The 26384-nt window shown below is 37.9% G+C and overlaps 1 protein-coding gene across 1 annotated transcript in view; it reads left to right on the forward strand.

Annotated features, from left to right (window-relative positions):
* Positions 1-6781: 6781 nt before the first annotated feature.
* The window catches only part of LOC144437983 (xanthine dehydrogenase/oxidase-like), a 26641-nt gene continuing 7038 nt past the window's right edge, over positions 6782-26384 (forward strand). Inside the window, exons 1-23 of the mRNA XM_078127016.1 lie at positions 6782-6859; positions 7754-7811; positions 9642-9738; positions 10375-10483; positions 11203-11391; positions 11589-11645; positions 12342-12422; positions 13440-13584; positions 14050-14220; positions 14708-14784; positions 15741-15837; positions 16097-16206; positions 16875-17068; positions 17565-17721; positions 18643-18741; positions 19726-19843; positions 20619-20670; positions 21851-21986; positions 22398-22517; positions 22925-23143; positions 23520-23653; positions 24478-24652; positions 25278-25469. Coding sequence (XP_077983142.1) covers positions 6782-6859; positions 7754-7811; positions 9642-9738; positions 10375-10483; positions 11203-11391; positions 11589-11645; positions 12342-12422; positions 13440-13584; positions 14050-14220; positions 14708-14784; positions 15741-15837; positions 16097-16206; positions 16875-17068; positions 17565-17721; positions 18643-18741; positions 19726-19843; positions 20619-20670; positions 21851-21986; positions 22398-22517; positions 22925-23143; positions 23520-23653; positions 24478-24652; positions 25278-25469 — 2865 coding nt within the window. The remainder of the gene's footprint in view (positions 6860-7753; positions 7812-9641; positions 9739-10374; positions 10484-11202; positions 11392-11588; positions 11646-12341; positions 12423-13439; positions 13585-14049; positions 14221-14707; positions 14785-15740; positions 15838-16096; positions 16207-16874; positions 17069-17564; positions 17722-18642; positions 18742-19725; positions 19844-20618; positions 20671-21850; positions 21987-22397; positions 22518-22924; positions 23144-23519; positions 23654-24477; positions 24653-25277; positions 25470-26384) is intronic.

Raw genomic sequence — 26384 nt, forward strand, 5'->3', positions numbered from 1 at the left:
TATAATTATTCCAACGATGAAGTAAACAATCTTTACGACAACAATAACAACGTTACAAAGCTATATAGAACAACTGGTTTAGATTGAAACATACATAGGGGCGTGTAATATTTCATAGATTGTTGTTTTCCAGGTCTACAGACTAAATATAACAATCTTTTGACTATATATTCCTACCTGTAAGGTAGTATAGAGATTGATATATTTGTAGCAGCAGGATTCGTGCGATATTTTCCAAAGAAAACGGTAATCCAATCAATAATACATGCCCTATGTTCAAGGATGGTCGTAGTACATGTACAAAAATGGCTTTGTTAGGTATTTACGAATATTACAAAAAATAATACCGTCATCGGTATTTGCACGTACAAACAAGTAAGATTAGTTTTAGGTTTAACACAGAGAGAGACTTTCCAACGTCTATTATCTGCATCCACTGAACACTCACAGTGACACCTGTGACCTGTGACGGTATTGTAACCTCAGACCACTATTTAAACGGCCCGGGGGTCGACGTCGATGAGTAATTTAATTCGAACACATTGTATTGTCATTGAGAGCGCTGAAATTGCTTTGAACTCTGTCATTGAGAGTGCTGAAATTGCTTTGAACTCTATCATTGTGAAAGTGGTAAAATAACACTTGTTTCTGTGATCGCACAAGTCCACTCACCGCGAGATATAGCGGACTATTATCTACATCTCTGTATATGGACTATATCTATATCTATATCTATGTCTATATCTCGCGGTGAGTGGACTTGCGCGAGCACAGAAACAAGCTTAAGTGTTATTTTACCCCTTTCACATACAATTGGATAAAACACGTCAATGATATCGATATTATCTACATTTTATTGTATTCTGATAGAAATATGTTGATAGGCACGGTATCTCGGGAAACAAGTGCCTGTGACCTGTGTCCTTCAGCTTGCTACCTTCTGCAGTGATCCCATACTTTATGCCAAATTATTTTTTTATTATCCTAACTTGTGCAATACCCAAATGACTGGACGATAAAACATGGTGGATAAGCTGAATAATTCAGGACAGCTGAGAGTTCACCTCGACCTGACGTCACTCCTCAAAATTGTATTATTTAAATCATCATAAGACATACTACTGTTAGAGATCAATAATCCAGTCAACACAGTCCCAGGGTATCGCTTACAAATCTGTATTGTCTTTATTCACGTACTGGACAAAAGCCCACACTCACACCTTACACATGTCAAACACTCAAACAGTCCGTCTTGCACAGCGCCCCCATCCACATAAGACAGAAATGATATCTAACTGGTCAAAGGTCAATAATACACTCTATCACTCCTCCCCTCCAGAATCTCAAAAGTTACTTGACAGTTCAGTCCTTGCAACAACTTGTAGAATGGTACATTACAGACTTGTAACATACATATAATTAAGTCAATACAATGTCAAAGAACAAAGCTCACTAATGTGACAAAACAAAGCTCAGTACTGTGACAGTCCATTAATTCACAAATATAACAGTCCATATTACAGTCCATCAACAGTCCATATAAGTTGACTAATTCTCACTTTCGGAGGTGTCATTTTCAGTGTCGTCATCAATCATGTCATAGTCATTATGCCAACTTGGAACAGTCCGTGTTCGCTCTGACCGTCGTACAGCTCTCTGTCCTAAATCATTGTCCACATTAACAGGGTTGTCCATATTGAGTTCATCATCCTCGGAATCAAAGGGAGGCACATGATCTACTGGTCCCCTATCTACAAGTTGGACTTCCTCCTCAGACTCGCTGCTAGTATAACACACAGACAGATGTGCTGGTCTTTCCCAATGTCTCTTTAAACGCCTGTGATTCACAATCTTGCTCCTTCCATGACCACCTATGGGTTGTAACTTGTAAGTGGTCTCTCCAATCCTCTCACTGATAACATATGGGCCTCTCCAACGTTCTGCCGTCAATTTTCTAGAACTACCACGTTGACGACGGGGATGAAACACCCAAACTCTGTCTCCCTCTGTCAGTGGGGTAAACCGAGTTTTTGCTTGTTGTCTGCGTTGGCGCATTTCATGTTCTCTCATTATCTTATTTCTTACTGTTTCATGAACTTTTCTAAGATTGTCAAGTCTGATTGTAAACTGCTCCACACCTCTCCCCCCTTTGCGTGTTGCCTCCCTCATAGATAGAAAGTCAATCTTATTTCTAGCTTCGCAGCCAAACAAGACTTTGAATGGAGATTCTTGAGTTGTGGCATTCTGCATAGAGCGAATAGTGAACAGGGCTGTAGGCAACTTGTCATCCCAGTCTGTTTGGTCTTCTGCATTAATTAACATTGCTAAGCGTTCAGCCATAGTCTTATTCATACGTTCAACTTGTCCATTACAACGTGGGTTATATGGTGAAGTACGAGAACGCTGGATGCCCAAACGGTGTGATAATTCCTGCATAATTTGAGCTTCAAAGTTACGACCCTGATCAGAGTGTAATCCTTCTGGTACCCCATAGCGACACACAATTTCATCATACACAATTCCAGCTGTGGTCAAGGCTGTCTCATCAGGTACTGCAAATGCTTCCACCCATTTACTCAGGGGATCAGTCAGAGAGAAAATATATCGATTTCCTCTAGCAGTCTTTGGCAAGGGTCCTGCAAAGTCCATGTGCCACCACTTCAGTGGCTCATTTGGTACTGGCAATTCACCAATAGGTGGATGATCTGGTACTGTTGGGGTTTTCCTTTTCAGGCAGACTTCACATGAGCGGCACCAGGATTGCACATCTTTCTTCCAGTTAAACCAAAAGAATCGTGATCTGACAGCAACTCTTGTTTTTGCGGGCCCAAAGTGTCCCAAGTCATCATGCAGTGCACACAAAACCCGCTCAGCTGACTTGCGAGGAATGACAGGTTGCTGAAATGGCTGGCCATCTATATCACCTGTAAGCACTAGTAGTCCATCTTGTATTTGTAGCCGGTTTCCATCTTTTTTTAGGAAGCTGTTAACGTGTCCCGGAATGCTCGCAGGTTTGCGATGTGATGTCACCCACTTGTACATAATTTGAATATCTTGGTCCCTTTGCTGCAGACCAGCCAGTTCCTGTTTAGACCACAAACCTGTAAGTGTCACTGCATGTACTTGTGGAGCTCGTGACAGTGCATCTGGCACTACCATGTGTTTGCCAGGGCGATGTGATATTGTGAAATCAAAGTTCTCTAATGCAATACGCCACCTTGCTAATTTGCCCCTTGGTTCTTTGAGTTCTAGCAAGTAGGTGAGTGGTTTGTGGTCAGTAACCACTGTGAAGTGCCGTCCCTGTAAGTACATACCAAACTTGTCCAAAGCCCAGACAATCTTCGATAGTAGGAAGCCATACCTATGAAACGTCGTAACTCCTGTACATTTCCAGGCTGAGGATAGAGAGCAATTGCACTTATTTTGTCTGCATCTGGGTAAACACCGTCTTCTGTGACCCTGTATCCCAAGTATTTGACTTGTTTTTGTGCAAATTTACACTTCTTGATGTTCAGCTTCAAGCCGGCTACCCGAAGTTTCTCAAACACAATTTTAAGATGCTCAAGGTGTTCATCAAAGCTATGGGAATATATCAGTATATCATCTAAATAAATGAGTACAATTTCCCAATTTAAGTCACTGAAAAGTGAGGTCATGAGCCGTTGAAAAGTAGCAGGAGCTCCCTTCAGACCAAATGGCATAGTATTAAATTCAAAGAGGCCTTTGTGACACGTAAACGCTGTTTTTTGGCGGTCTGATTCTTTCACTGGTACCTGCCAAAATCCCCGAGAAAGGTCAACTGTTGTGTATATGCGGCTTCCTGCAAGTGCTGCTAAACTGTCATCAATCCTAGGAATTGGAAATGAGTCTCCAATCGTTAAGTCATTGAGTTTACGAAAGTCAACACAAAATCTTGTACTGCCATCTGTTTTCTTCACAAGTACTAACGGGCTTGACCATGGACTATTACTTGGTCTGATCACCCCATCATGTAGACTATCATTCACAAACTCTTCTACTTCTGCCATTCGATGGAAAGGTACCCGGCGTGGTTGCTGTGACACTGGTGCTGCTGTACCTGTTGGGATATGATGCTGAATTTGATCTGTCAGACCCATTTCTCCATGTAATGAAAATACATCAGCATATGAATGAATCACCTTATACAATCGATGTCTCTCACTTTGAGCAACGTCAGCTTCATTTGCAAAGGCACGGGCCATTTCATCACTTACTGATTCTTTGCGCTTCTGAGTAAAGTCACCAGCCTTTGTTTTCGTTGTCATTGTCCCAATTTGCTTGGTTTGCAAGTCCTGTGTCCCTGTAGTAAACATGCCTATAACAGAGCCAGCAGCAATTTTGCACGTTGAGTTCGACGGATTTGTCATATGCATTAATACTGTTCCATGTTCGCGAACTGTATCAACCACGCGACCACATCCAATTCCCATACGTTCAGATCCCTCTTCACCTGTTGACTCTACTATTCCAGCAGTCCCACTTTTTATATTGTCAACAAGTTTACCTTCGACTACACACATACTTCTTGGATGAATTGTGACAGGTTTTGCTGCCTGAATACGACATACTGTTGGACTTGCAGCTACTTCCTGACGACGTAAACTTGATGACCTGTTACTGGTCATATTTCTATTGGTAGACAGTGAGGTAGAATCATAGTAGACATCCTTTCCTATTGACAGATGTACTGGCAATGATGGAAAAAGGTCCATTCCAATTATTGCTGGGTATGTTGAATGCCTGACAACAGTAAATCTATGTTGCTGGATTGTATGGTTACCAATGGTACAATCCGTAATAATGTCACATACTGTTCCAAGTTCTGACCCATTAGCTCCCTGTGGTGCATAGAGTGCAGGTGCAAATACTCCCTTTGCTCCCGCAACCAAGGACTCAACAACTACACTGATTTGTGCCCCTGTATCAAGTAACCAGGTACACTTCTTTCCCCCAATTTGTCCTTCTATTTCAATACCATTAGGCAGTGGTTCCCCCAGTCCAGCAACAGATACAATAGGTTTGGTCAGAGTAGGCTTTGTTGGAGAAGACTGACCATCTCCCCCAGCCACTAGAAGTTTCCCTGTAAGGTAGAAACAGGACTCCGTGCTGTACACTCGGCTGCACGGTGGCCTAACTGTTGACAACGGTAGCACTGCCCTCGAAATTCATTGCCTGAAAATCTGGGTTGTCGGTTGGTACCACGTGTACAGTTGCGGGCAATGTGACCTCGTCGATTGCAGATAAAACATGATCTTACTTCACCTCTTCCCCGACCACGACCTGTGGCTCTGCCAGATACTTCAGTTTGAATGGTTGCAACTGTGCTGGCTAACTGTTGTTGTCCCTTTGTCAGTTCTTCTAACTTTTTTGTAACTTCATGGATAGCAGAATTACCTTTCACCTCATTGTTGTTGTCATCGTCAACTGTTGTGAGAACTCTGACTGTGACGTCCTTCTCTATCTGAGCAGCTTTCTTTGCTAGATCCTCTAAAGTTGCCTCTTCACTTGTGACCCAGCCTAACTTAGTACCAATATCAACATGTAAGGCTGTACGGAAATGTGCTACAGCTAATGCCTGAACAGCAGCAGAATCTGTGACACTTGGGTAGGCACGTGATACTAGTGTAACAATGGCAAATTTCAGCTCATGGACTGTTTCTCCCATTCTCTGTTTGCGTTCTGCCAGCTCACGTTGATACTGAAGTGGTGTTTTGGATTTTTTGAAACGGTCTGTCAAGGCCTTGCAAGCATGCTCAAAAGTGTCAATTTGGGCTGACTGTAGATCATTAAAATAATCTTTAGCTGGTCCCTTCAGAGATAAATGGAGAAAGGCTACCTTCTTTGCGTCCTCTTCGATATCTTTAGCAATGAAAAATGATTTGACTTGGTTGATATGACTCTCGACTTTTGTGTTGTCACTTCCATCCCATGTGGTTACAGAGGACGCCATCTTGTTTTTCCAGCAAGTCGACTCAATAGTACTCACAGTTTCAAAAAGATCAGGTCCTCCACTCTATTAAAATGATGTCTGGTTGCTTCTTCACCGCTGCCACCAGTGTTAGAGATCAATAATCCAGTCAACACAGTCCCAGGGTATCGCTTACAAATCTGTATTGTCTTTATTCACGTACTGGACAAAAGCCCACACTCACACCTTACACATGTCAAACACTCAAACAGTCCGTCTTGCACAGCGCCCCCATCCACATAAGACAGAAATGTTATCTAACTGGTCAAAGGTCAATAATACACTCTATCACTACAGTGAAAAGTTATGAATATCGGAAAGTTGTGTTCAGTCATCCGATCCGCGACAGTATTTTTTTTTGAATATTCGTATCAGAATCAGAATCAATACGATGAAGAATTCAACATTTTTCTATTAATGACCATCGCTAAATAGAATATCAGCCCACAGGCGACTGTGATGTCAGACTATTCCAAAGTCTTGGTGATCATGTTGAAGTGCTCGACCATGTAGACAGGAAGTTAGGCGTGGAGTAATGGATATAAGAACAAACGCGCGTAACCTCTGACCAGTTGACTGAAAAGATGACATCATCGATCCTCTCATTGGCTACTTGTACTGTCCATCCCGATGACATGACGGGAACTGGTGATTGAGCCTTGAGGTACTATAGTCAACATACGTTATGTAATTATAAATCTCTCGCATTGTCTGCCAGACGTTTAGTTTTTGCTGGACGGTGACAGAGAGACCGTGTTAAAAGCAACTGTTGAGACGTTCGGGACATCAGCTATGGCGACAATGACTTCGTCTTTAGGTGACGATGATAGCAATGGAGATGAACTTATATTTTTCGTTAACGGCAAAAAGGTAAATATTTGTGTGCAAGCAGACAACAACTTTAAATTTGTAGATGGCTAACCGTCAATATAGGAATATGCTCAGAAGACGAATTTGTTTGTAATTAATAACTACTTTACGAGAAATCGTAAAAGGCATGAAAACGTTTTTATCAAAACAACATAGCTTTAAGTATGCAGAGAGACAGACACTGGTTGGTACGGCCCTGGACAGGCTAGTGCGTGAGAGGCGCTGTTTACCTGGTCAGACTAATTTGATTGTATTTCAGCCATAAAACTTGACTTGATGTTTTCAAAACACCAGGATACCACTTGTTATTAAGAGTTATTTCAGAGATAGGTTGGTACATAGACATGTTACAGTGAATAGTTAGTCTTATGTAAATCATTGAAAGTACATAGCAATAATTGAATTGGGATATGTCTCAAGGCAATGATATGATACTTGCAATTGGTTGTAGCTGATATAAAATAATGACAGTTGAGCAAGGTCAGGGTACGAAGGGAATCATTTTCAAAGGTAACGAGAGCGTGTTTTTCAATACACATCAAATTGATTCCGTAAAAATCCCGAACCTGTCACGAGCACGTTATGCTGCTGACAGGCGCCGGTGACGAGTACTCCGTTATTTAGTAAATGCACACAGTTTTTGTTAGTCTGTAAGGTACGCCGTGAGTCACGACGTATCTTACAGTCTAAGTCTTTGTACACTATAGATAAATTCGTGCATAGACTCTACTTCATGCAGGGTTTATTCACACATAGAACATGTACACTTTTTTGTCAATCAAATAAGGAGTGAAAAGAGCCCAGAGTCTTGAGCAAGTCTACTGTCAGACAAATAGTTTTACAACTTTTTTGTATCCGCCATTAACATATTGTCTTCTTTCTTAAATTCCACAGGTCAAAGAACAGGACATTGACCCTGTTACGACATTGCTGTCTTATTTGCGTATAAAGTGTATCCTTTGATAGGGTTTACTCTGGTAGGATTCCTTCTGTTTGGAGGAAGGCAATTATCGTTCCCCTGCCCAAAAATGCTACCGATGATCCTCGCCTTCCCTTGAATTACAGGGGAATAAGCTTACAATCAGTTGTTGCGAAGCTGTACAGCGCGTTACTTAATACTAGGGTGGTATTGTTTGAAGCTTGTGTTATTCCAATTCTTGATTACTGTTCTTCGGTATGGGGTTATGGAAAACATGAAAATTGTGATTCAGTTCAGAACAGAGCACTAAGATTTTTTCTTGGGGTTCATAGGTTCACACCAATACATGCTATTACGGGTCACACGGGCTGACTCGTAGACATCTAAATATGATTAAATTGTGGAATAGATTACTTTCTATGGACGAGAATAGATTAACAAAAATAATCTTCTGTTGGGATTATACCTTAAACAGACAGAATTGGTCATCTGAGTTATGTAATATTTTTGAAACATTTAATCTCGATTTTGACAGTTAATTGTATGTTAATTCCGAGGTTGTTATGGGTCAATTAATGTCAAACTTCCAATCAGAATGGTGTGAGAAAATGAGACAGAAATCAAAACTGCGTACGTACCAACAGTTTAAAAGATAGTATAAAACTGAAAAATATGTGTTGTTAAATGTGTCACGGAGTGAACGTTCATTAATGGCACGATTTCGCTCCGATGTATTGCCTCTCCGTATCGAAACTGGTAGGTTTCGTCATGAACCGGTTGACAGGAGAGTGTGTGAGCTTTGTGATGATACAGATACTGTAGAAGATGAAATTCATTTCCTCTTTCACTGTAAATTTTATTCAGATCTTCGAGCTTTGTATTTTGATTTCATTCACGTGGCGACCTTCAATGTTCTTCCTATTCCTGATAAGTTTAAGCTATTACTTCAGGATAATGTGAAAGCTACCACCAAATTTATTGAAGCGGCATTTCTTAAACGCAAAAACTGTTTATACAGGTTAAGTTGACTTGTTATTTGAATTTCTGTGCTTAGCTGTTTGACTACCTTTTGTTCTGTAAATTACTGTTGAGGTGACTTATAAGTCCACTCGTTGGGCTGGGAGGTGTTATTTTTTATTGTTCTTTTTTTGTCAATGTAAACTTTTCAGGTAAACCTCATGTCACTATAATAAACAACTATACTATACTATACTATACTATACTATACTATACTATACTATACTATACTATACTATACTATACTATACTATACTATACTATACTATACTATACTATACTATACTATACTATACTATACTATACTATACTATACTATACTATACTATGTAAAGCACAAACAAGTCTTCTTACTGTGTTTAAAGTAAACAGTCAAATACAATGTTATAGATTCCTCAGATACTAGACAGAGGCTCTGTCAGAGGAAAATGGCGACTTCATTGTCACAATTTTAATGATAACTTAGGAACCGTAGGAATCATTTTTTGATTTCCATAATCAATTTAAGTAATGCTGCACCCTTCACATATCTTGTCTCACTATCTTTTTTTTTTTATCTTTAACGTAAAATTACAACCCGCTGAACTAGTGACACCTGGAGAAAGTGCTGAGGTAGGAAATTGTTTAAAAACTGGACTAAACTTTTCAATTCTAAACATAATCTAAATCACTCTACCCTGCCTTACTACGTAACATGTATGCTCAGACTATAGAAAATTGTGGTCTGAGCTGTACATATGACAAAATTGCACCCAGCGTTGTTGGCGCTACTAGTACGACGCATATAAGTACAGATTTTCCAGATTTCCATAATGCCGAGTTTTCCTTGATTTGAACCCAATTCAGTACATTTAACAGGCAGTAAACTCGGCTGTGGTGAAGGGGGATGTGGAGCATGTACTGTGATGTTATCAAGATATGACCTTCAACAAAAGAAGATTGTGTATCCTTTTCAAGTTGATCTTTTTCCAGTGATTAGATATAATGATTGGCCAATGCTGTTTCACAGTGTTATTCGTAGATTTGGTATCTGTTACGAAACAAACAAACAAACAAATCAGGATTGGATAAATTTGAATGGACCGATTGCCATGATATTTGTTGGATATTACCTTGGGTGTCTAGTTGGGAAATTGTTCAAATCAAAATGATCAAAAAATGTGTTTTGGTCAAAAAACTTAAACTCCAAAAGTACTTGGCAGATCGGTGTGGAATTTGGTGGGAATGTTCTTAGGGGTGTTTAGATTAAAAAGTGTTTAGGACATGATGATCCCGTCAGTGATATGCAAACAAAATCTTTTGGTCATTACGTGCATACAAATATCAGTATTTTATTATATTTAATGTTTTCAATGTTTTTGTTTGCCCAGGACATTAGCTCGTTGATGATGTAGAGATAAAACAAATATAGATAAAAAGGAATTTTATACCCATTTTTACAATAGTGGAAACGGATCTTAATAAGAGGAATTTGAAATATTTGCAGGCAGACGTCGACATATACAATGTATCACCCAATATATATTAGAATAACATCTTTATCAATTAAATACAATGGCAATTTTCCTATTATCTAAAGACACATGGCCATAAATTCATGTTTTACACCTGTCTGTGCTGTACATGGAATGGCTGTCACTACAGTTGAAGGAATTGGCTCTTCACGAACTAGACTTCATCCAGTTCAGGTAAAATAACTTATCCTTGAAATAAGATCTCGGATCTGTGCTCCGAAGGTTGCCGAAAAAAACCGAAGTACTCAGCACACGACCCCAGCATAAAACCCCCCTCGATGAGCGCCATCTTCAGTCGCGTAATATCAAAAGAAAGCCCCGACGGTCTAGCAGCTATACACTAAGAATATTAAGTATATTCGACGAGTCTTCTGTTTAATCTACAGAGGTATGTCATTTTTCTCGCCCCACTGTGAGATTGATCAGTGACCGTTTGCGGAGAACACCATAAACAATATAGAAAAAAGGTTGGCTGCGAACGGTTATCGAAATTACCCAGCGAGACGTAACAAGACAAACTGAGGGATCTGAATTTTTTCCAGAAATGATTGAAACACTCACTCCTTTACTGGAACATAATTAATCTCTTTACAGTTATTGAGCAGAAATGCAATTTTAATCTGATCACATGAGTATTCGAGTACCATGGCCAGTATTCAGATTGGTATTAAGAATCCCAATCTGAATACTATTGTGTGTTGTCTGGAATTATGGTTTAGAAGATTCACGACAGATAATTCGAAAAGAAAACCCGTCAAATTGTACCTTGATCTATTGCCGCAGTCCATATAAAGCTAAACTAAAATTGTTTCCTAAGTTACTGGGTTTTGATAAGCCTGGTTTTGTACTCCAAAAACATACACCAGTTTAATGAAGATTATTTATTTAAACAGGAACGCCTTGCAAAGACTCATGGGATGCAATGTGGTTTCTGTACGCCGGGCATGGTGATGTCGATGTATGCGTTATTACGGAGTAATCCTGAACCGTTTACCAAGGACATAGAGAGCGCCATCAAGGACAACTTGTGTAGATGTACAGGATATCGACCGATACTAGAAGGATTCAAAACATTCGCTCAGGTGAAATGCAAAGGACAAAAATATTTATTGTAGAAGTTCTATGCTTCCACGTGACATCATGTAACATTTTCATAATAATATATCAGGGATAAGGAGTTTCGATATTTAAAATGACATGTATATAGATATCTCGCACCTGCAAGATTTTCCTCGAGATATAATCAAATCATTTTCTAAAAAAATAATTTCGTTTTAAGGATGGTTGCTGTGGAAACCCGGCCCTCTGTGGTAAGACAGTTGCAGACGATAAAGACGTAAGTATACATTACGCGTAACCTCAGAACCTTAAGTTTGGTTGTCTGATACGTGTCTGATGTTCTACACGCTATTGGATAATGTCACTAGGGTCAAACACTTCGCCAGAGAGTAAGATACGTCCTGTCACTCCGCAATCACCGGCCTGCTCTAACTTTGAAAGTATAGTTGACCGATGTGTGAGGGCACGTACCTTAAAAACTAACATTTTGCTTGATCTTACAACTATGCTGACACAACCGCGGTATATAACGATGCATATAACGATACAACAGCAAGACCAAACGAACTGAGCTTAAGCTTGAAAGGACACAATATTCTACTTGTCACTGCAATATTTCTTAACTCCCTCGGTTCGGTTACTCAGCCTGGCCACAATAGGGAACTTGCAAACCCGCCATAATGAATGTTGCATCATGGGAAATGTGATAATAAATAATAATCAATTAGTATTGTAAACAGTGTTGTTAAATTGTTTATAACCACGAATGATCAATTCATATTTAGCTAGACCAGTGTGGGAGGTTTATTTCATTGGTAGCTCCAGATAAGGTATTACGATAACCACAGATATCCCATAGTCCTTTGTATCTGAGCATGCTCAGTCTGGATTGCAAGTTCGCTATTACACAACGTTAATGCGTTTTCTCGCTCACCGGAATTGTCACGTTATTTTCCTTTTCTTCTTCTTCAAGATAAAGAGTGGATTCTATAAACCAAGTGATTTTGCTCCTTATGACCCTTCTCAGGAACCTATCTTTCCACCAGAACTACAGGTAATCATATAAATTCAAACCTGCGCTAGATACAACGAGACATTTTTTTCATCAAATAATTGAAAGATATATTCACTAAAAACTTATAAAAGGACATTATATCTGTTAATTAGTGATCAATATTAGTGAAGCGGCAAGTTCAAATCTTCGAAAGCTTGGTTTTGAATTTGTCACTGTGTTAAAACTATACTAGTGCTTGCTACCCAGGAGTACACAATATTTTTACTGCAAATTGTTAAAATACCATAATTAGACACTGTACATAGTGATCACCGTTGGGAGCGCTGATTTTTGGTGCGGACCCAAAAATCAATTTGATTTGTGTTATCGTGTATAGAGATACAAAACATACGTTTACTTACACTCTCTCACAGTCCTCGGAGCTTCGCTTTACTAAAATTTCAGCTAAACGACTTATTTTGTATGTACCGATACCAGCTAAATAACCGTACTCGAATATCTTTGTACTGTGCATCGACCATGATAGAGATAACCATTCGTTGACGTTTGACTGCGACGCTAGCGCTCCGGGCTTCGCGAAAACACAGAACGTCGCAGTCACGTCAACGAATGCCAAAACGAATGGTTATCTCTATCATGGTCGATGAGGGCGCACAGTACAAGGATATTCAAGTACGGTTATAACTTATATAGCTGGTATCGGTATATACAAAATAATTCGTTTAGCTTTAATTTTATGCGAAGCTCCGAGGACTGTGAGAAAGTCTAACGTTTACTATACCCACAGGTGATGCAATACGTTCTTAGTGTACCGTGACGATCGATATGCGAGTAGGTTATTGTACCTAACAAAACATTTTTTTAAAAAATGTTTCAGTTGCAGTTGTAAATTGTCGTTAAACATAGTTGGCTATATCCGTTGTCGATTTCTTTACAACTGGTAGTATTATCTTAGACTAAAATGTAAAAAGAAAAGTACACACTTTAAAAACTTTAAAAATCTTGTGAATTTATATATTAACCTCCACCCTGTCCTTATCTCTCCCGAAATTACAGCTGGACGATGACCAGTACAGCTCAAAGACAGTTCGTTTTATCGGAAAATCCGCTTCCTGGATAAGACCCGTCACCCTTGCCGAATTGCTTAAATATAAGGCAGAAATACCAAATGCTAAACTGGTAGTTGGAAATGCTGAAATCAGTAAGTAAAACGATATGCTTTTACATGAAAAATTAATTTGGAAAATAATGAGAAAGTGTAAAATCTTGCTGCATGAATGTGGAAGTGAAGTGAACTTTGTTCGTTGAGTTTTTAATCATTCACTGAACTTTCGTAAGTGCCACATATAGGAATCCGATACACGTTTGCGATTCAATTAAAAATTCACTTTGCATTGATTAGTCATGTGTATATGTGGCTATGTTGTCTGCCAGTGTGTCTGTCTGATATCATTTTCGCATGTGTATTTTGAACGGAATGTATGCATAAAAATTAGCATGATTAGCATAAATTTTGTTTGGTCAGTTTATCTCGTGATGAAATGGTTGTGTCAAAATATCTGCACTTTGACCGTTGACGGCGCTCTTTACATTTAGCTTTACAAACCAATCATATGGCATACGTGTGCCTTTCAGACCTTAAATCTGGGTTGTTTATTTGTTTCAGTTTTCGAGATGAGAAGGCAAAATTCTGGACAACGCATGACATTAGTGTCAGCTTCCTATGTACCAGAGTTGAAGAACATCGAGATTACCGAGGAAGCTGTCATATTTGGTGCGTCTGTCTCAATGTCCAGAATGTACCAAGTTTTAAAGAAAAGAATGGAAGAGATACCAGGTAAGTGAATCATTTTATTAATACTGCAATCTCAGATCATCTCATATAGTTTATTATACACATCTGTGCATTTCATTTTGTCTCAATTGACTACTATAAGTATCTTTAATCAATACAACTGTGAACTCTCTGATATTATGTTAATTCATGTTGAATTTCAAGGCCAAGTGTAAAAATCATCCTATCTTGTATACTACATATCATGCACACACACACACACACACACACACACACACACACACACACACACACACACACACACACACTCTCTCTCTCTCTCACACACACACACACACACACACACACACACACACACACAATATATATGTAAATGTCTATGCTGGAGTACTGTATGTAGAACGGTATAAATAATCTGATAGCATACAAAGTAAGTGTGCACTATTAATGGTAATGACTTTTACCAGATTTTATTTTCACGTTGGGGTCGTAAGTCTTCTAATAAAACTTTACAATGATTATTTTTTAGCTTACAGAGGCCGAATATTTGAATCCATTGTTGAAATGTTAGAAGAAGTTGGTGGGATTCAAATAAAAAACGTTGCAGTAAGTTTATTTTCATTTAAATTTATTAATCTATGTGAGTCTCTTCCGATCTAGTTTATAAGGTTATTGCGCATGTCTGTATATACAAGTATGTATACAATGGTTAAGAACTGAGGAAATGTAAACCAAATACGAATTGTAAAGTAAAGTAAAGTAAAGTAAAGTATAGTATCGTATATAGTGAAGTATAGTATAGTATAGTATAGTATAGTATAGTATAGTATAGTATAGTATAGCATAGCATAGCATAGCATAGCATAGTATAGTATAGTATAGTATAGTATAGTATAGTATAGTATAGTATAGTATAGTATAGTATAGTATAGTATAGTATAGTATAGTATAGTATAGTATAGTATAGTATAGTAAAGTAAAGTATAGTATCGTATATAGTGAAGTATAGTATAGTATAGTATAGTATAGTATAGTATAGTATAGTATAGTATAGTATAGCATAGCATAGCATAGTATAGTATAGTATAGTATAGTATAGTAAAGTAAAGTATAGTATCGTATATAGTGAAGTATAGTATAGTATAGTATAGTATAGTATAGTATAGTATAGTATAGTATAGTATAGTATAGTATAGCATAGCATAGCATAGCATAGTATAGTATAGTATAGTATAGTATAGTATAGTATAGTATAGTATAGTATAGTATAGTATAGTATAGTAAAGTAAAGTATAGTAAAATAAGTAAAAAAGTAAAGTATAGTAAAATAAGTAAAGTATAGTAAAGTAAAGTATAGTAAAATAAGTCAAGTAAAGTAAAGTAAAGTAAAGTATAGTTATTTTTCTTAATGAAACCAGGCATTACATGGCTTGATATGAAATAAAGATCTTCGAATCACTATAGACACAGATACGTCTCAATGTATCTGATCGTCTTAACAAATTTCCTTATATAATGATGCATTTAGATAAAACAAATAACAAATAATCTTTCATTTGTAGGGTATTGGTAGTCATATAATGACAGCCAGTCCACTATCCGACCTGATTCCTTTACTGATGGCAGGCGGCGTCACTGTCACCGCTATGTCACACCAAGGTAGGGATGCTACAGACATCCTAATCCTTCATCAATGTATTTAGATTGGCATTGAAAACCTACCGCTTTTAAACGCGGCTTCGTTATTATTTAAATTACCCTTTATGTACTTTGATAGTATGTAGAAGGATTACACTATAGTGCGGGGTATCAGAAAAAAACAAAAAGATCGAGTATGTTGGCCACTAGGAGCGCTGTTGGGCGACAGCTTCAGGACAATAAAGTGAGGACCATTTATTATATTTCCCCCCTCATTTAGGTGGTTCTCGAGTGCTTAAACTGGATAACAACTTCTTTACTGGATACAGAACGACGTGTTTGCGACCTGATGAGGTGCTCGTGAGTCTGAGTATTCCAGCTACAACGGAGGTAGGTGATTTGTACAATCATCGACAGGCAAGCATTGACGAGTGGAACTCGTTACAAACAGGGAGAACGAACAAATCGGAGTAATAACACTTTGCACAGCATGCTGGGAGTACAGAGACAAGTATTACATTCCATCATTTGATAAAAACAGTTGTATGGCCACTTTTACACAATAGTTCACGTTAAAAAAAAAATTGAAGTTCCCCTGGCATTTCATGTACACGTAAAGAGGCCATACAACTTCTTATCAAACCATGACATGTAATGCAAGTTCTGCTGTTCCAGTATATATAGTATGCTGTACCAAGTGTTTAATCCAATTCATTTGTTTACTTTCCCTATTTGGAACAGATTCCGTTCGTCAATGCTTCGATGTCGACAGTTGTAACAAGCACGTGCCATGTCTATGTTGAGTTTATATTTGGAGTTTGATAGTATATAGAATAACTGAAACATAACTTATGGACACAATTCTACAAATTCGTCTCGACAACATATAAATGTTTCATTTATAGCAGTGGTCTAGTCAGACGCCATTCTTCAGAAAGTTATTCCTATACGAAAATTAAACCAGTCCTGCAACCTATGAATGTTTGCAATATTTGTTTTAATGTTATGTTAGATTAATCAAGTCTTTTCCTTTATAATCCACTTGCAAACTGTGACAGAATGAATATTTCGGTGGCTACAAAGTAAGAAATATAGTGCATCGTCGTGATAAAGACATTGCGATTGTAAATGCTGGGATGAGGGTTGTCTTCTGGGATCGTACGAATTCTATCAAAGAATTGCGTCTTAGCTTTGGAGGAACAGGACCTACTGTCATCCTAGCAACTGAAATTTCAGACAAAATGACTGATAGGTAAGTATGGATGAGAGAGAGAGAGAGAGAGAGAGAGAGAGAGAGAGAGAGAGAGAGAGAGAGAGAGAGAGAGAGAGAGAGAGAGAGAGAGAGAGAGAGAGAGAGAGAGAGAGAGAGAGAGAGAGAGAGAGAGAGAGAGAGAGAGAGAGAGAGAGAGAGAGAGAGAGAGAGAGAGAGAGAGAGAGAGGGGGGGGGGCAGGAGGGAGGGGAACCAGAGAGAGGGGGCAGGATGGAGGAGAACCATTTTGCTCTTGTGCGTGTACTTCTCATAAAGCCATCATGATACCTTTTCAAATGTCAGCAAATATTACAGTCTTATAAAGGGAGAAACAAACTGAGTTTTAACGTTCGATTCAGGATGTCTTCTTGTTCCCACTTTCTATACAACCCTTGCTATGCATGATTAAAAGTTACGAACGCATTCTTTTGCTTGGTAGAAATGATATCACCAATAATAAAATGACATAGCCTCATTTGTTATCATTACCCAATTCAGAAAATGGGATAACACCTTTTTAGAAGACGTTTTGTCGATGCTAAACACACGCCTTTCACTATCACCTGATGGAGGGATGGTAGAGTACAGAAAATCCTTACTGCCAAGTTTTTTCTTCAAATTCTACTTGAAGGTACTCACCCAGCAGAAAAGCTACGTACGTACATTCCAATCATAAAATTATTTAACTTAATATCTTTATTCACGCATTTAAATTTTAAAGTATCACATCGGTCTTATGCGCGTGTGCGAATTTATATTCTCACCATGCTGGTCCTTGCATACAACCTATACGTCACAAGAACCAATAAGTCACGTGATGACGTGGTGTCCAGGGGTACTTTCGATTATACAACCCTGGGAGCCTCGAGGCACTTAAAGTTACCTCTCGATTACTACATGAAGTCAGGCTTGGCCTTCCCCAAGTCGACTCTCCTCGTGGAGCTGGGGTAGTTTGGGTATTGACCTGACCCGACCTGACCCAAGATGTCCCGACATTGTATCAATTCCGAAAGAATTATAGTATTTTGAGGATCTCTTTCCGTACTTAGTGAGTAAATAATTTTTCACTTTAAATTGTCTAAAATATAGTGACGGTATTTTGGAAAGACGGACCAAATTATGTATCGTGAATCATGGATTTAATCATAGGTTCCCAGAGGTACCCCAAATGCAGTAAAATGCGTTCGATTTTCACACGACCCAAGATGCCCAAATAGCGTCAGTTACCCTGGTCTGAAGCTCCCCGGGGATGCATAATCGAACGCACCCTTGCGTACACCGGAATAAGATGTCCAATTTAACCTTTGACACAACCAAGATTCACCCCTTGTGGCATATGCATATATACTCAAAACATTTTGCTGCAACGTTTCTTTGATTGCACCAATGCTCTTTCTGTAGTCCATCAGAAACCATTTGTCCAATTTCGCAAAAAGGGTTTTCTATTTTCAATGTGACACTTCAACTTGTTGTTCACTGTCCATCAGTGAAATCAAATTCTGCAGACATGCAGGTCTTTAACTCAGATGTTTGTACTTTTGACGAAAAAAGTTAATATATCCGTCTTGTCTTTTAGGTTAATACTGGCAATAACAACGTGTATCCTCCTACCGAGTATTTATCGGCAACTTCGTTGATAGGAAGGCGTCCAATGGAAGGGACACAGTTTTATCCGGTAGGTCTTTGTATTTACAGTTATGTTTAGTATTAAACTAATGTGTTGGAGAAGACAAACCATAAACCGACAATTATCATAATTTGTCTATCAGTTTATATACAACTACAGTATGACCTTTTTGTACAGTGTTTTGGTAATAGTGTGCAAGATTTAATTATTACTTTAATTAAAGGGGAGTGCCACTCCATGAAATAAAGGCATTCTCATTAGCTTGGAGTTCTGGATAGTAAGTTCATGGTTTTACATCACGTAAATCGCGTACGATTTCAAGGAGACACATTTTCGCAACCCAGGTCACATTTTCTTCTGCAGACACAACGACTCTTGACAGTGCGGTGCCGTAAAAGAGGCTGTGATTTTACAACGATGGAGAAAGAGCAAGTTGAAGTTAAGTTGTCCCCTGGGAACTTCGCTTTGTCCCACATTGCCTCATTGGGAGTCAGCAGAAATGTTTCTGCAATGGTTGAACAATGAATATTCATGACCTTATCACTGAAGGTAATAGACACTTAGTACTCATGAATATTCATTGTTCACCTATTGCATAAACATTTGTACTGACTCCCATGAGGCAATATGGCCCACACAGCAATGATACTCAAATGCGGGACAACTTCGACTTGATGTTTCATAGCGGATATCGCGTGTAATGTGTGTGAATTATGTAAAACCATGAAAAGACTCTCCAGAACCCAAAGTTAATGGAAATGTCTTTATTTTCCGGAGTGGCGTGCCCTATCGATAGACATATATGGAGGTTGACTGTACATGGGCACGTTAGTGGTTTGCTAGGAGTAGAGAAATAATTGACAGCGACTAGACTGCTGGTATTTTGCAATATCAGAACAAACACGCCATACACAGAATAAAGATAGTACCACTAATATGTAAAAAAAGTTACAGTTTTTGAATACCAATACTCAAAAAGATATGAATTCATTTTGTATAACATTAAGGGTCTTTTTAATCTCTTTTCCAAAGGATGTACCTGATACTCAAGCTGCCACAGACCCAATAGGAAGGGCTGTTATGAATGAATCTGGTTATCAATTGGTCACGGGTGAAGCAGTTTACTGTGATGACATAGCGCTCGAACATGGTGAGATGTCTCAAACTGATATTTTATTTATCAGAACTTTAAGTGATCGTTGTGTCTATGCAGTTTGTAGGGCTGTAGTCTTCCGTCTGTATTTAATCAAGTAAACATAATGTTGCAATTTGAAATTTGATTATCAAATGATAAGGGAACGATAACATTATAACGAAAATCACTAAATGTGAAAGAAAACGTCGTCTGGTTCGACAGACATCTTACTAACATAGCTACATTTTACGCAGTGGCCAGACAAATATCTCAGAGTTATTGCTAAATCTTATTGTCTGGCGCAACAAAAAAAAAACTCTAATTAACATTTCTACATGTTGTCGTCTGGCACGACAAGAATGCAGAAGTACTATTGTTACATTTTAGTCAATTGACTATCTCGAAAATATGAGAATGAACGTTAACGCGCCAACATTAGGTTTAATACTTCAGTGTTGCCCTTGCAAAAAAAAAGGAAAGAGTAGCAATGTTGGTTAATATGCATGTCACGCCAGATGATTAAACAAGAAAAATGAACGTTGGTTAGATTTTGGTCGCGCCAGACGATAAAAATGTACTTGCAATGTTAGTTCAATTTTTGTCGCGCCAAAGAGCATTTTGTTTTAGGTGTTATGATTTCGTTGTAGTGTTTACTCAGGCAATGAAGATCACATCTCATCTCTTTCTGTGATTGCAATATTTATTCGATTTTTTGTTATTTATTACATTTCACAACAGTTGTCTGAGATATCTAACTACATGTATACCACCTTTCATCTTATTTATATAGATGAACTGCACTTTGCTTTTGTGACAAGCACTAAGGCCCACGCCGAGATCATGTGAGTATGCTGTTGCTATTTTGGAACTCGAAATTGTTGTCGTTATTATACAGGACTGGGGGAATGTATGATAGTAATAGTATTCAAGCAATATTGGAATGTTTGCTTTTCTATATCAGATCATGTATCACTGATCAATTATGTTGGTGTGATTTTTGCTACCTCATTTATGCTTTAATTATTTAATCACAAAGTGAATATGATGTCTGTCTGTCTGTCTGTCTGCCTGCACGCACGCACGCACGCACGCACGTGCGTATATATGTGTACGTACAGTTGTCTGATGATCGCACAATGCGTGAAACTCCGAGTTACAACCAAGAAAGAGTTCCAGTACTACCAAAACTATTGCGCTCTGCCACTGCGGTATAGAGCACTGTCTTAGCAGATTGATACTCACCGAGTAGTTTTATATATATATATATATATATATATATATATATATATATATATATATATATATATATATATATATATATATATATATATATATATATATATATATATATATATATATATATATACGTGTGTTTGAGCGCGCGTGGTGCGATCGAGCGTGCGTGCACTAAACAGGCAGGCAGACAGGTATGCATGCATACATACATACATACATACATACTTACATACATACATACATACATACATACATATATATATATATATATATATATATATATATATATATATATATATATATATATATATATATATATACGTGTGTTTGAGCGCGCGTGGTGCGATCGAGCGTGCGTGCACTAAACAGGCAGGCAGACAGGTATGCATGCATACATACATACATACATACATACTTACATACATACATACATACATACATACATACATACATACATACATACGCACACACACACACACATACGCACGCACGCACGCACGTACGTATGTATGTACGTACGTATGTACGTATGTAAGTACCATGTATGTATGTATGTATGTATGTATGTATGTATGTATGTATGTATGTATGTATGTATGTATGTATGCCTTCCTGCATGCCTGTATAGATGGACGGATAGATAGATACGGAATATGTATATCAATCAAACCAATATATGTATGTGTGCGTACTCGTGTATGTGTACATGTTTGCATTGTATCATGTCTTATGTGTGTGTAGTAACAGAATGTTAATGTTTGTGCATTTTGAACAATTTTGTTGCAGTAATATTGACGCTAAAGCAGCCCTGGAAATGAAAGGAGTTCATGCATTCGTTGGAGCACAGGATATTCCAGGACTCAATAATTGGAGTGTAGCAGATGGTGGCTTGGTAGATGAAGAGATTTTCGCGTCCAATGAGGTATAACTGCTGTGCTTACTTTGTACCTCTGAGTACCACTGAAATTACACATTTTTGTTTTGATCTTGCAGTTAATCAATTGTACCTGACATATAATTACATACACTATTAAAAAAAATATTTTCAACAGAATGATAAAATGATGACAGCAATTAAATAATTGAATAATTATATCACCAAAAATATGATAAATTGATGAAGAAGCTCTGTTGTCGTATAATTATAATAAACTTTTGGAAACATTAATATGAACTGTAAAGGAATTTACATCGAATTCCTCTTCACAGAGAGAAAGGAAATCTTTACAAAAGGTCAATAATGAAATGGAGAAAAAAAAGGAGAGATTGCATGTTGAAACAAGAGCGTGCCTATTACAGTATTAGTAATTCAGAAATGTTAATATTACTCAAGGTGTTACATGTTGGCCAACCTATCGGTGGAATAGTCGCAGAAAATGTTGTTCTGGCCCGTCAAGCAGCAAAGATGGTGAAAGTGGAGTACAAAGAAATGGAACCTATACTCACCATCCAGGTAGGGTCTGTCTGTCTGTCTGTCTGTCTGTCTGTCTGTCTGTCTGTCTGTCTGTCTGTCTGTCTGTCTGTCTGTCTGTCTGTCTGTCTGTCTGTCTGTCTGTCTCGGTTTTGTCAACCTGCATACATGTATGTGCCTAACTTATTTTCCATCTATCCATCCACATAGAACTGCTATACCTATCTATACATATCTGTCAATAACTTGATAAGCGATTGTTAATACATGTAAAGGTCAACATTGAAATTGTGCTAAATCTAACGAAAGTACCCAACTATTAGTACATGATAATATGTTGCATTCGTGCGTGAGATGCTCAATTAAATTCAAATGAACAATCACCTTGGATAGCTTGGTTGTCTAAACTTATATGAAGGAAAAGTCAGTCTCCTTATTTTCTTCTATAGGAGGCTATAAACAATGGGTCTTATATTCAACCATTTATGCATCTTGACAATGGTAATGTGGAACAAGAATTGAAACAGTCTGATTACGTCATTGAAGGTGAAGTACATATCGGTGGACAAAGCCATTTCTATATGGAAACACAAACATGTATTGCTAAGCCCCAAGAGAAGGATGAATTGACAATCATAGCCTCGACTCAGGATCTCATGGGCGCACAAGTAAGCATTCCGATTGCTCTAATGACACAACGTGGACAAGCATATGATTTATCATGCATCATGCATCAAACCGCAAAATTTGGAGTCACGAATTATTCCTAATTTAATGGTAACATTGGCTTGCTTTAAAGTCTACACATAGCAATCCTCAGCACTGTCATTTGGTGCTTGACTCTCTCTAGTTTACCCAACAACATTTACAATTGACCAGAATCTCACTCTGGCATTTTATCCTATAAAAGGGCTTCCAACCAGCAAGATTGCCTCGAAAGCCAGAGTACACACGTGCGTTAACATTACCGTAAGGGGACAGCGGTTTACGATGTTGTATTTAAAGTTTTCTCATTCTCTAACAACACACTTGTATTGTTTCCAGCAACTTGTAGCAGACACACTGGGAGTTCCTGCTCACAAGGTAACCTGCAAAGTTCGTCGTGTTGGCGGAGGATTTGGCGGCAAAGTATTCAGAACACGTGCTATAGTTGCAGCGTGTGCGGTTGCAGCCAATAAGTACGTGTAGGCTACTGTTCCAACTTGTGTGTTTCTGTATTACACGCAGTGATACATATTTAATTTTCTATCTGAAATCAATAATTATGTTGATTTTTTTAATTAAAGGGGCACAAGAAAACAAGCTGAGTTTAAACGTGTTTAGGCGTAGTTTGTACTGCATATTCAAAAAGTACTCACATTATTGTACCTACTGAAGGATACTTAACCTCCACTTGCGATTAAGTGAACTCAAACTTGGTATCAAGATATAGCTCATAAACGATCCGATGACGTAATTTAGCATACGTATCAAAAATGTTCAAGAATTCCCTACTATACACTCAATTGTTCTAACAATGCCAGAAGACAATTGTAATGTTATAAAAAATGCATCGACATTGACATTACACTGGAATGTGGTTTTATTTAAGCATTTTCACATAATGAATAAAATGTTGTAAACTCAGCTTATTCCACTCTAAACAAAAACAAAATTCTCACAGATATTACACGAACGACTAAGGTCTTCTCTATCAAGGTGTGGTCGATCATTCAGGTTATATATCCTCTTGTGAAAACATTTTGCTGGCAATCACATCCAATAGCAATTTTCATTAAACGTATAAAGATATACTATATGATTAGTGAAAAAATAAAAAAGCATCAAGGAATTAATTAACTATTTAGAACGTATATATTCAGCTTAAGGACGATCATACAAATTGCTTTAGTGGATTGAATAAAGCCATATTTATAACCTCTGGTATATTAATTTCTACAGCAAATCTTAGCATGAAAAAATTTTGAAACAATTTATCATGAAATGGTACTTGTTGTTTCAGAGTATGGAAACCCGTGCGATTGGTCCTATCAAGAGATGAAGACATGCACATTGTTGGAACCCGTCACCCAGCAATAGCAAAATACAAAGCAGGATTCACGAAAACTGGTAATCTGCAGGTCCTTGAAGCAGACATCTTTGCCAATGCAGGCAGTACCACCGACTGCTCACACACTGTAAGTTGTGTATCTTGATGGATCATTCAGATAGACCGTAAGTCATTTTAAATATGCCTCTAGTTTCATATAGTACGAGCTTTGTGAGCGTGTCACATGGTCAAAGTCATTGAACAAAAATGAGCATCTATGTACACCTACCTATTTATAGTAGAGTTTTTAAAGTAGAAGTTCATTACCAAAGCTATGTGTATGGAATCGAGCGAAATGGAAGCATTACAACACACTTAGCTTACTATACTAGTATATACTATATCATGACTTTGGTCACAAACAAGTGCAGATAACCTTAATGCAACTGTAATGACAGTGAAACTAAAACTCGCGTATACATGAAAATTAAAATTCATCCTCTCATTTCTACCATAGACACATACTGGATTTGAATTATCACTGTTTAAACATTGAAACTTACATCCATTGGAGAGCTAATATGTCTTAGCAGACAATGTTTCAACGATCTTGCTCCCACTTATAAACTTACAAAGACGTTGGAAATTCAAAGCTATTTTTTTAAAAGCGTATTATTCTTTAAATTGTTCCATTTACCATCTCCGAAGGAATTTGCAAGAAAACGGTATAATTAGAGAGTTCGAATTTGTCTTTTCATTTATGTGTCCTTCAGGTTGCTGGTCATATCATGGGACAACTTCACAACGCATACAAGATTCCAGTTTACAAAGCCTCCATTAAATTGTGTAAAACTAATATTCCGTCTAGCACTTCATTCAGAGGATTTGGTACACCACAAGGACAAATGATCATAGAGACTATCATTGATCACGTGGCTCAGAAGTGTAACTTGTCTCCCGACTATGTGAGTATAGCACACATACACAGACACACATACACAGACACACATACACATACACATACACACACATACATCTATATATTTAATTTTGCAGCCTTTAGGTCAGCTAGGGTGACATGTCATCATTCGATCCATCAGCAGTTTCAATCGACAGGGACTCCAAAAACTACAAGAGAATATGTTTTTGTCTAATGATTATTGATTCCGGATATAAGTATTGTCTTTCTTCTTTATCATATAAAACTCCCTAAAATAAGTTTGTCTAATTATGGTATTTCACAGCTTGAGTTTTTACTTGCATGTTTATTATACCTGACAAGTGCATTGCTAATATAAGAGCTATACATAATCCTGCGTATGTTATGGATAAGCTCAATCGTAAGAAATACATGACATTTTAAAGTCTGTTTGCTAGGGCCTAGATCTAGCCTTGTCTGGTTCAAGTCTAGAGACAAATAGATTCGTTGTGGGCGTTCCACACGCATCGCAGTCGACACGATGCGCATCCGACGAATATTCTAGTCTAGTACAAATCTAGAGACGTCATTGTGAGTGCACGACCAACAGTTCGTTGGGCATTTATGCACGTGCACAGCGTCCCATCAGATAGACTACATTAGAATCAACGCAGTGTTGTTAAGGGGGAGCATGTTCCAAGGAAATAAAGGCATTTTCATATTTTTTTTGCATCTGGAGAGTAAGTTTATGGTTTTTCATCACATGATTTCCACCATTGCCAAAAATACCAAATTGAAACTTGTGTCAGATTCAGTTTCTTACCATTTGTCCTGCTTTGCTTGCTGGGATTTAAAGTCAATTTGGCGTTTCATGGTATTCATGCGACATTTTGGTAAAGTGGAATCATGGAATGACTTCAGAACCCCACGCTTACGAAATTGGTATTATTTCCCAGAGTGA

Source organism: Glandiceps talaboti, chromosome 7 (genome assembly GCF_964340395.1).
Source record: "Glandiceps talaboti chromosome 7, keGlaTala1.1, whole genome shotgun sequence".
In the NCBI taxonomy this organism is placed as follows: Eukaryota; Metazoa; Hemichordata; class Enteropneusta; family Spengelidae; genus Glandiceps; species Glandiceps talaboti.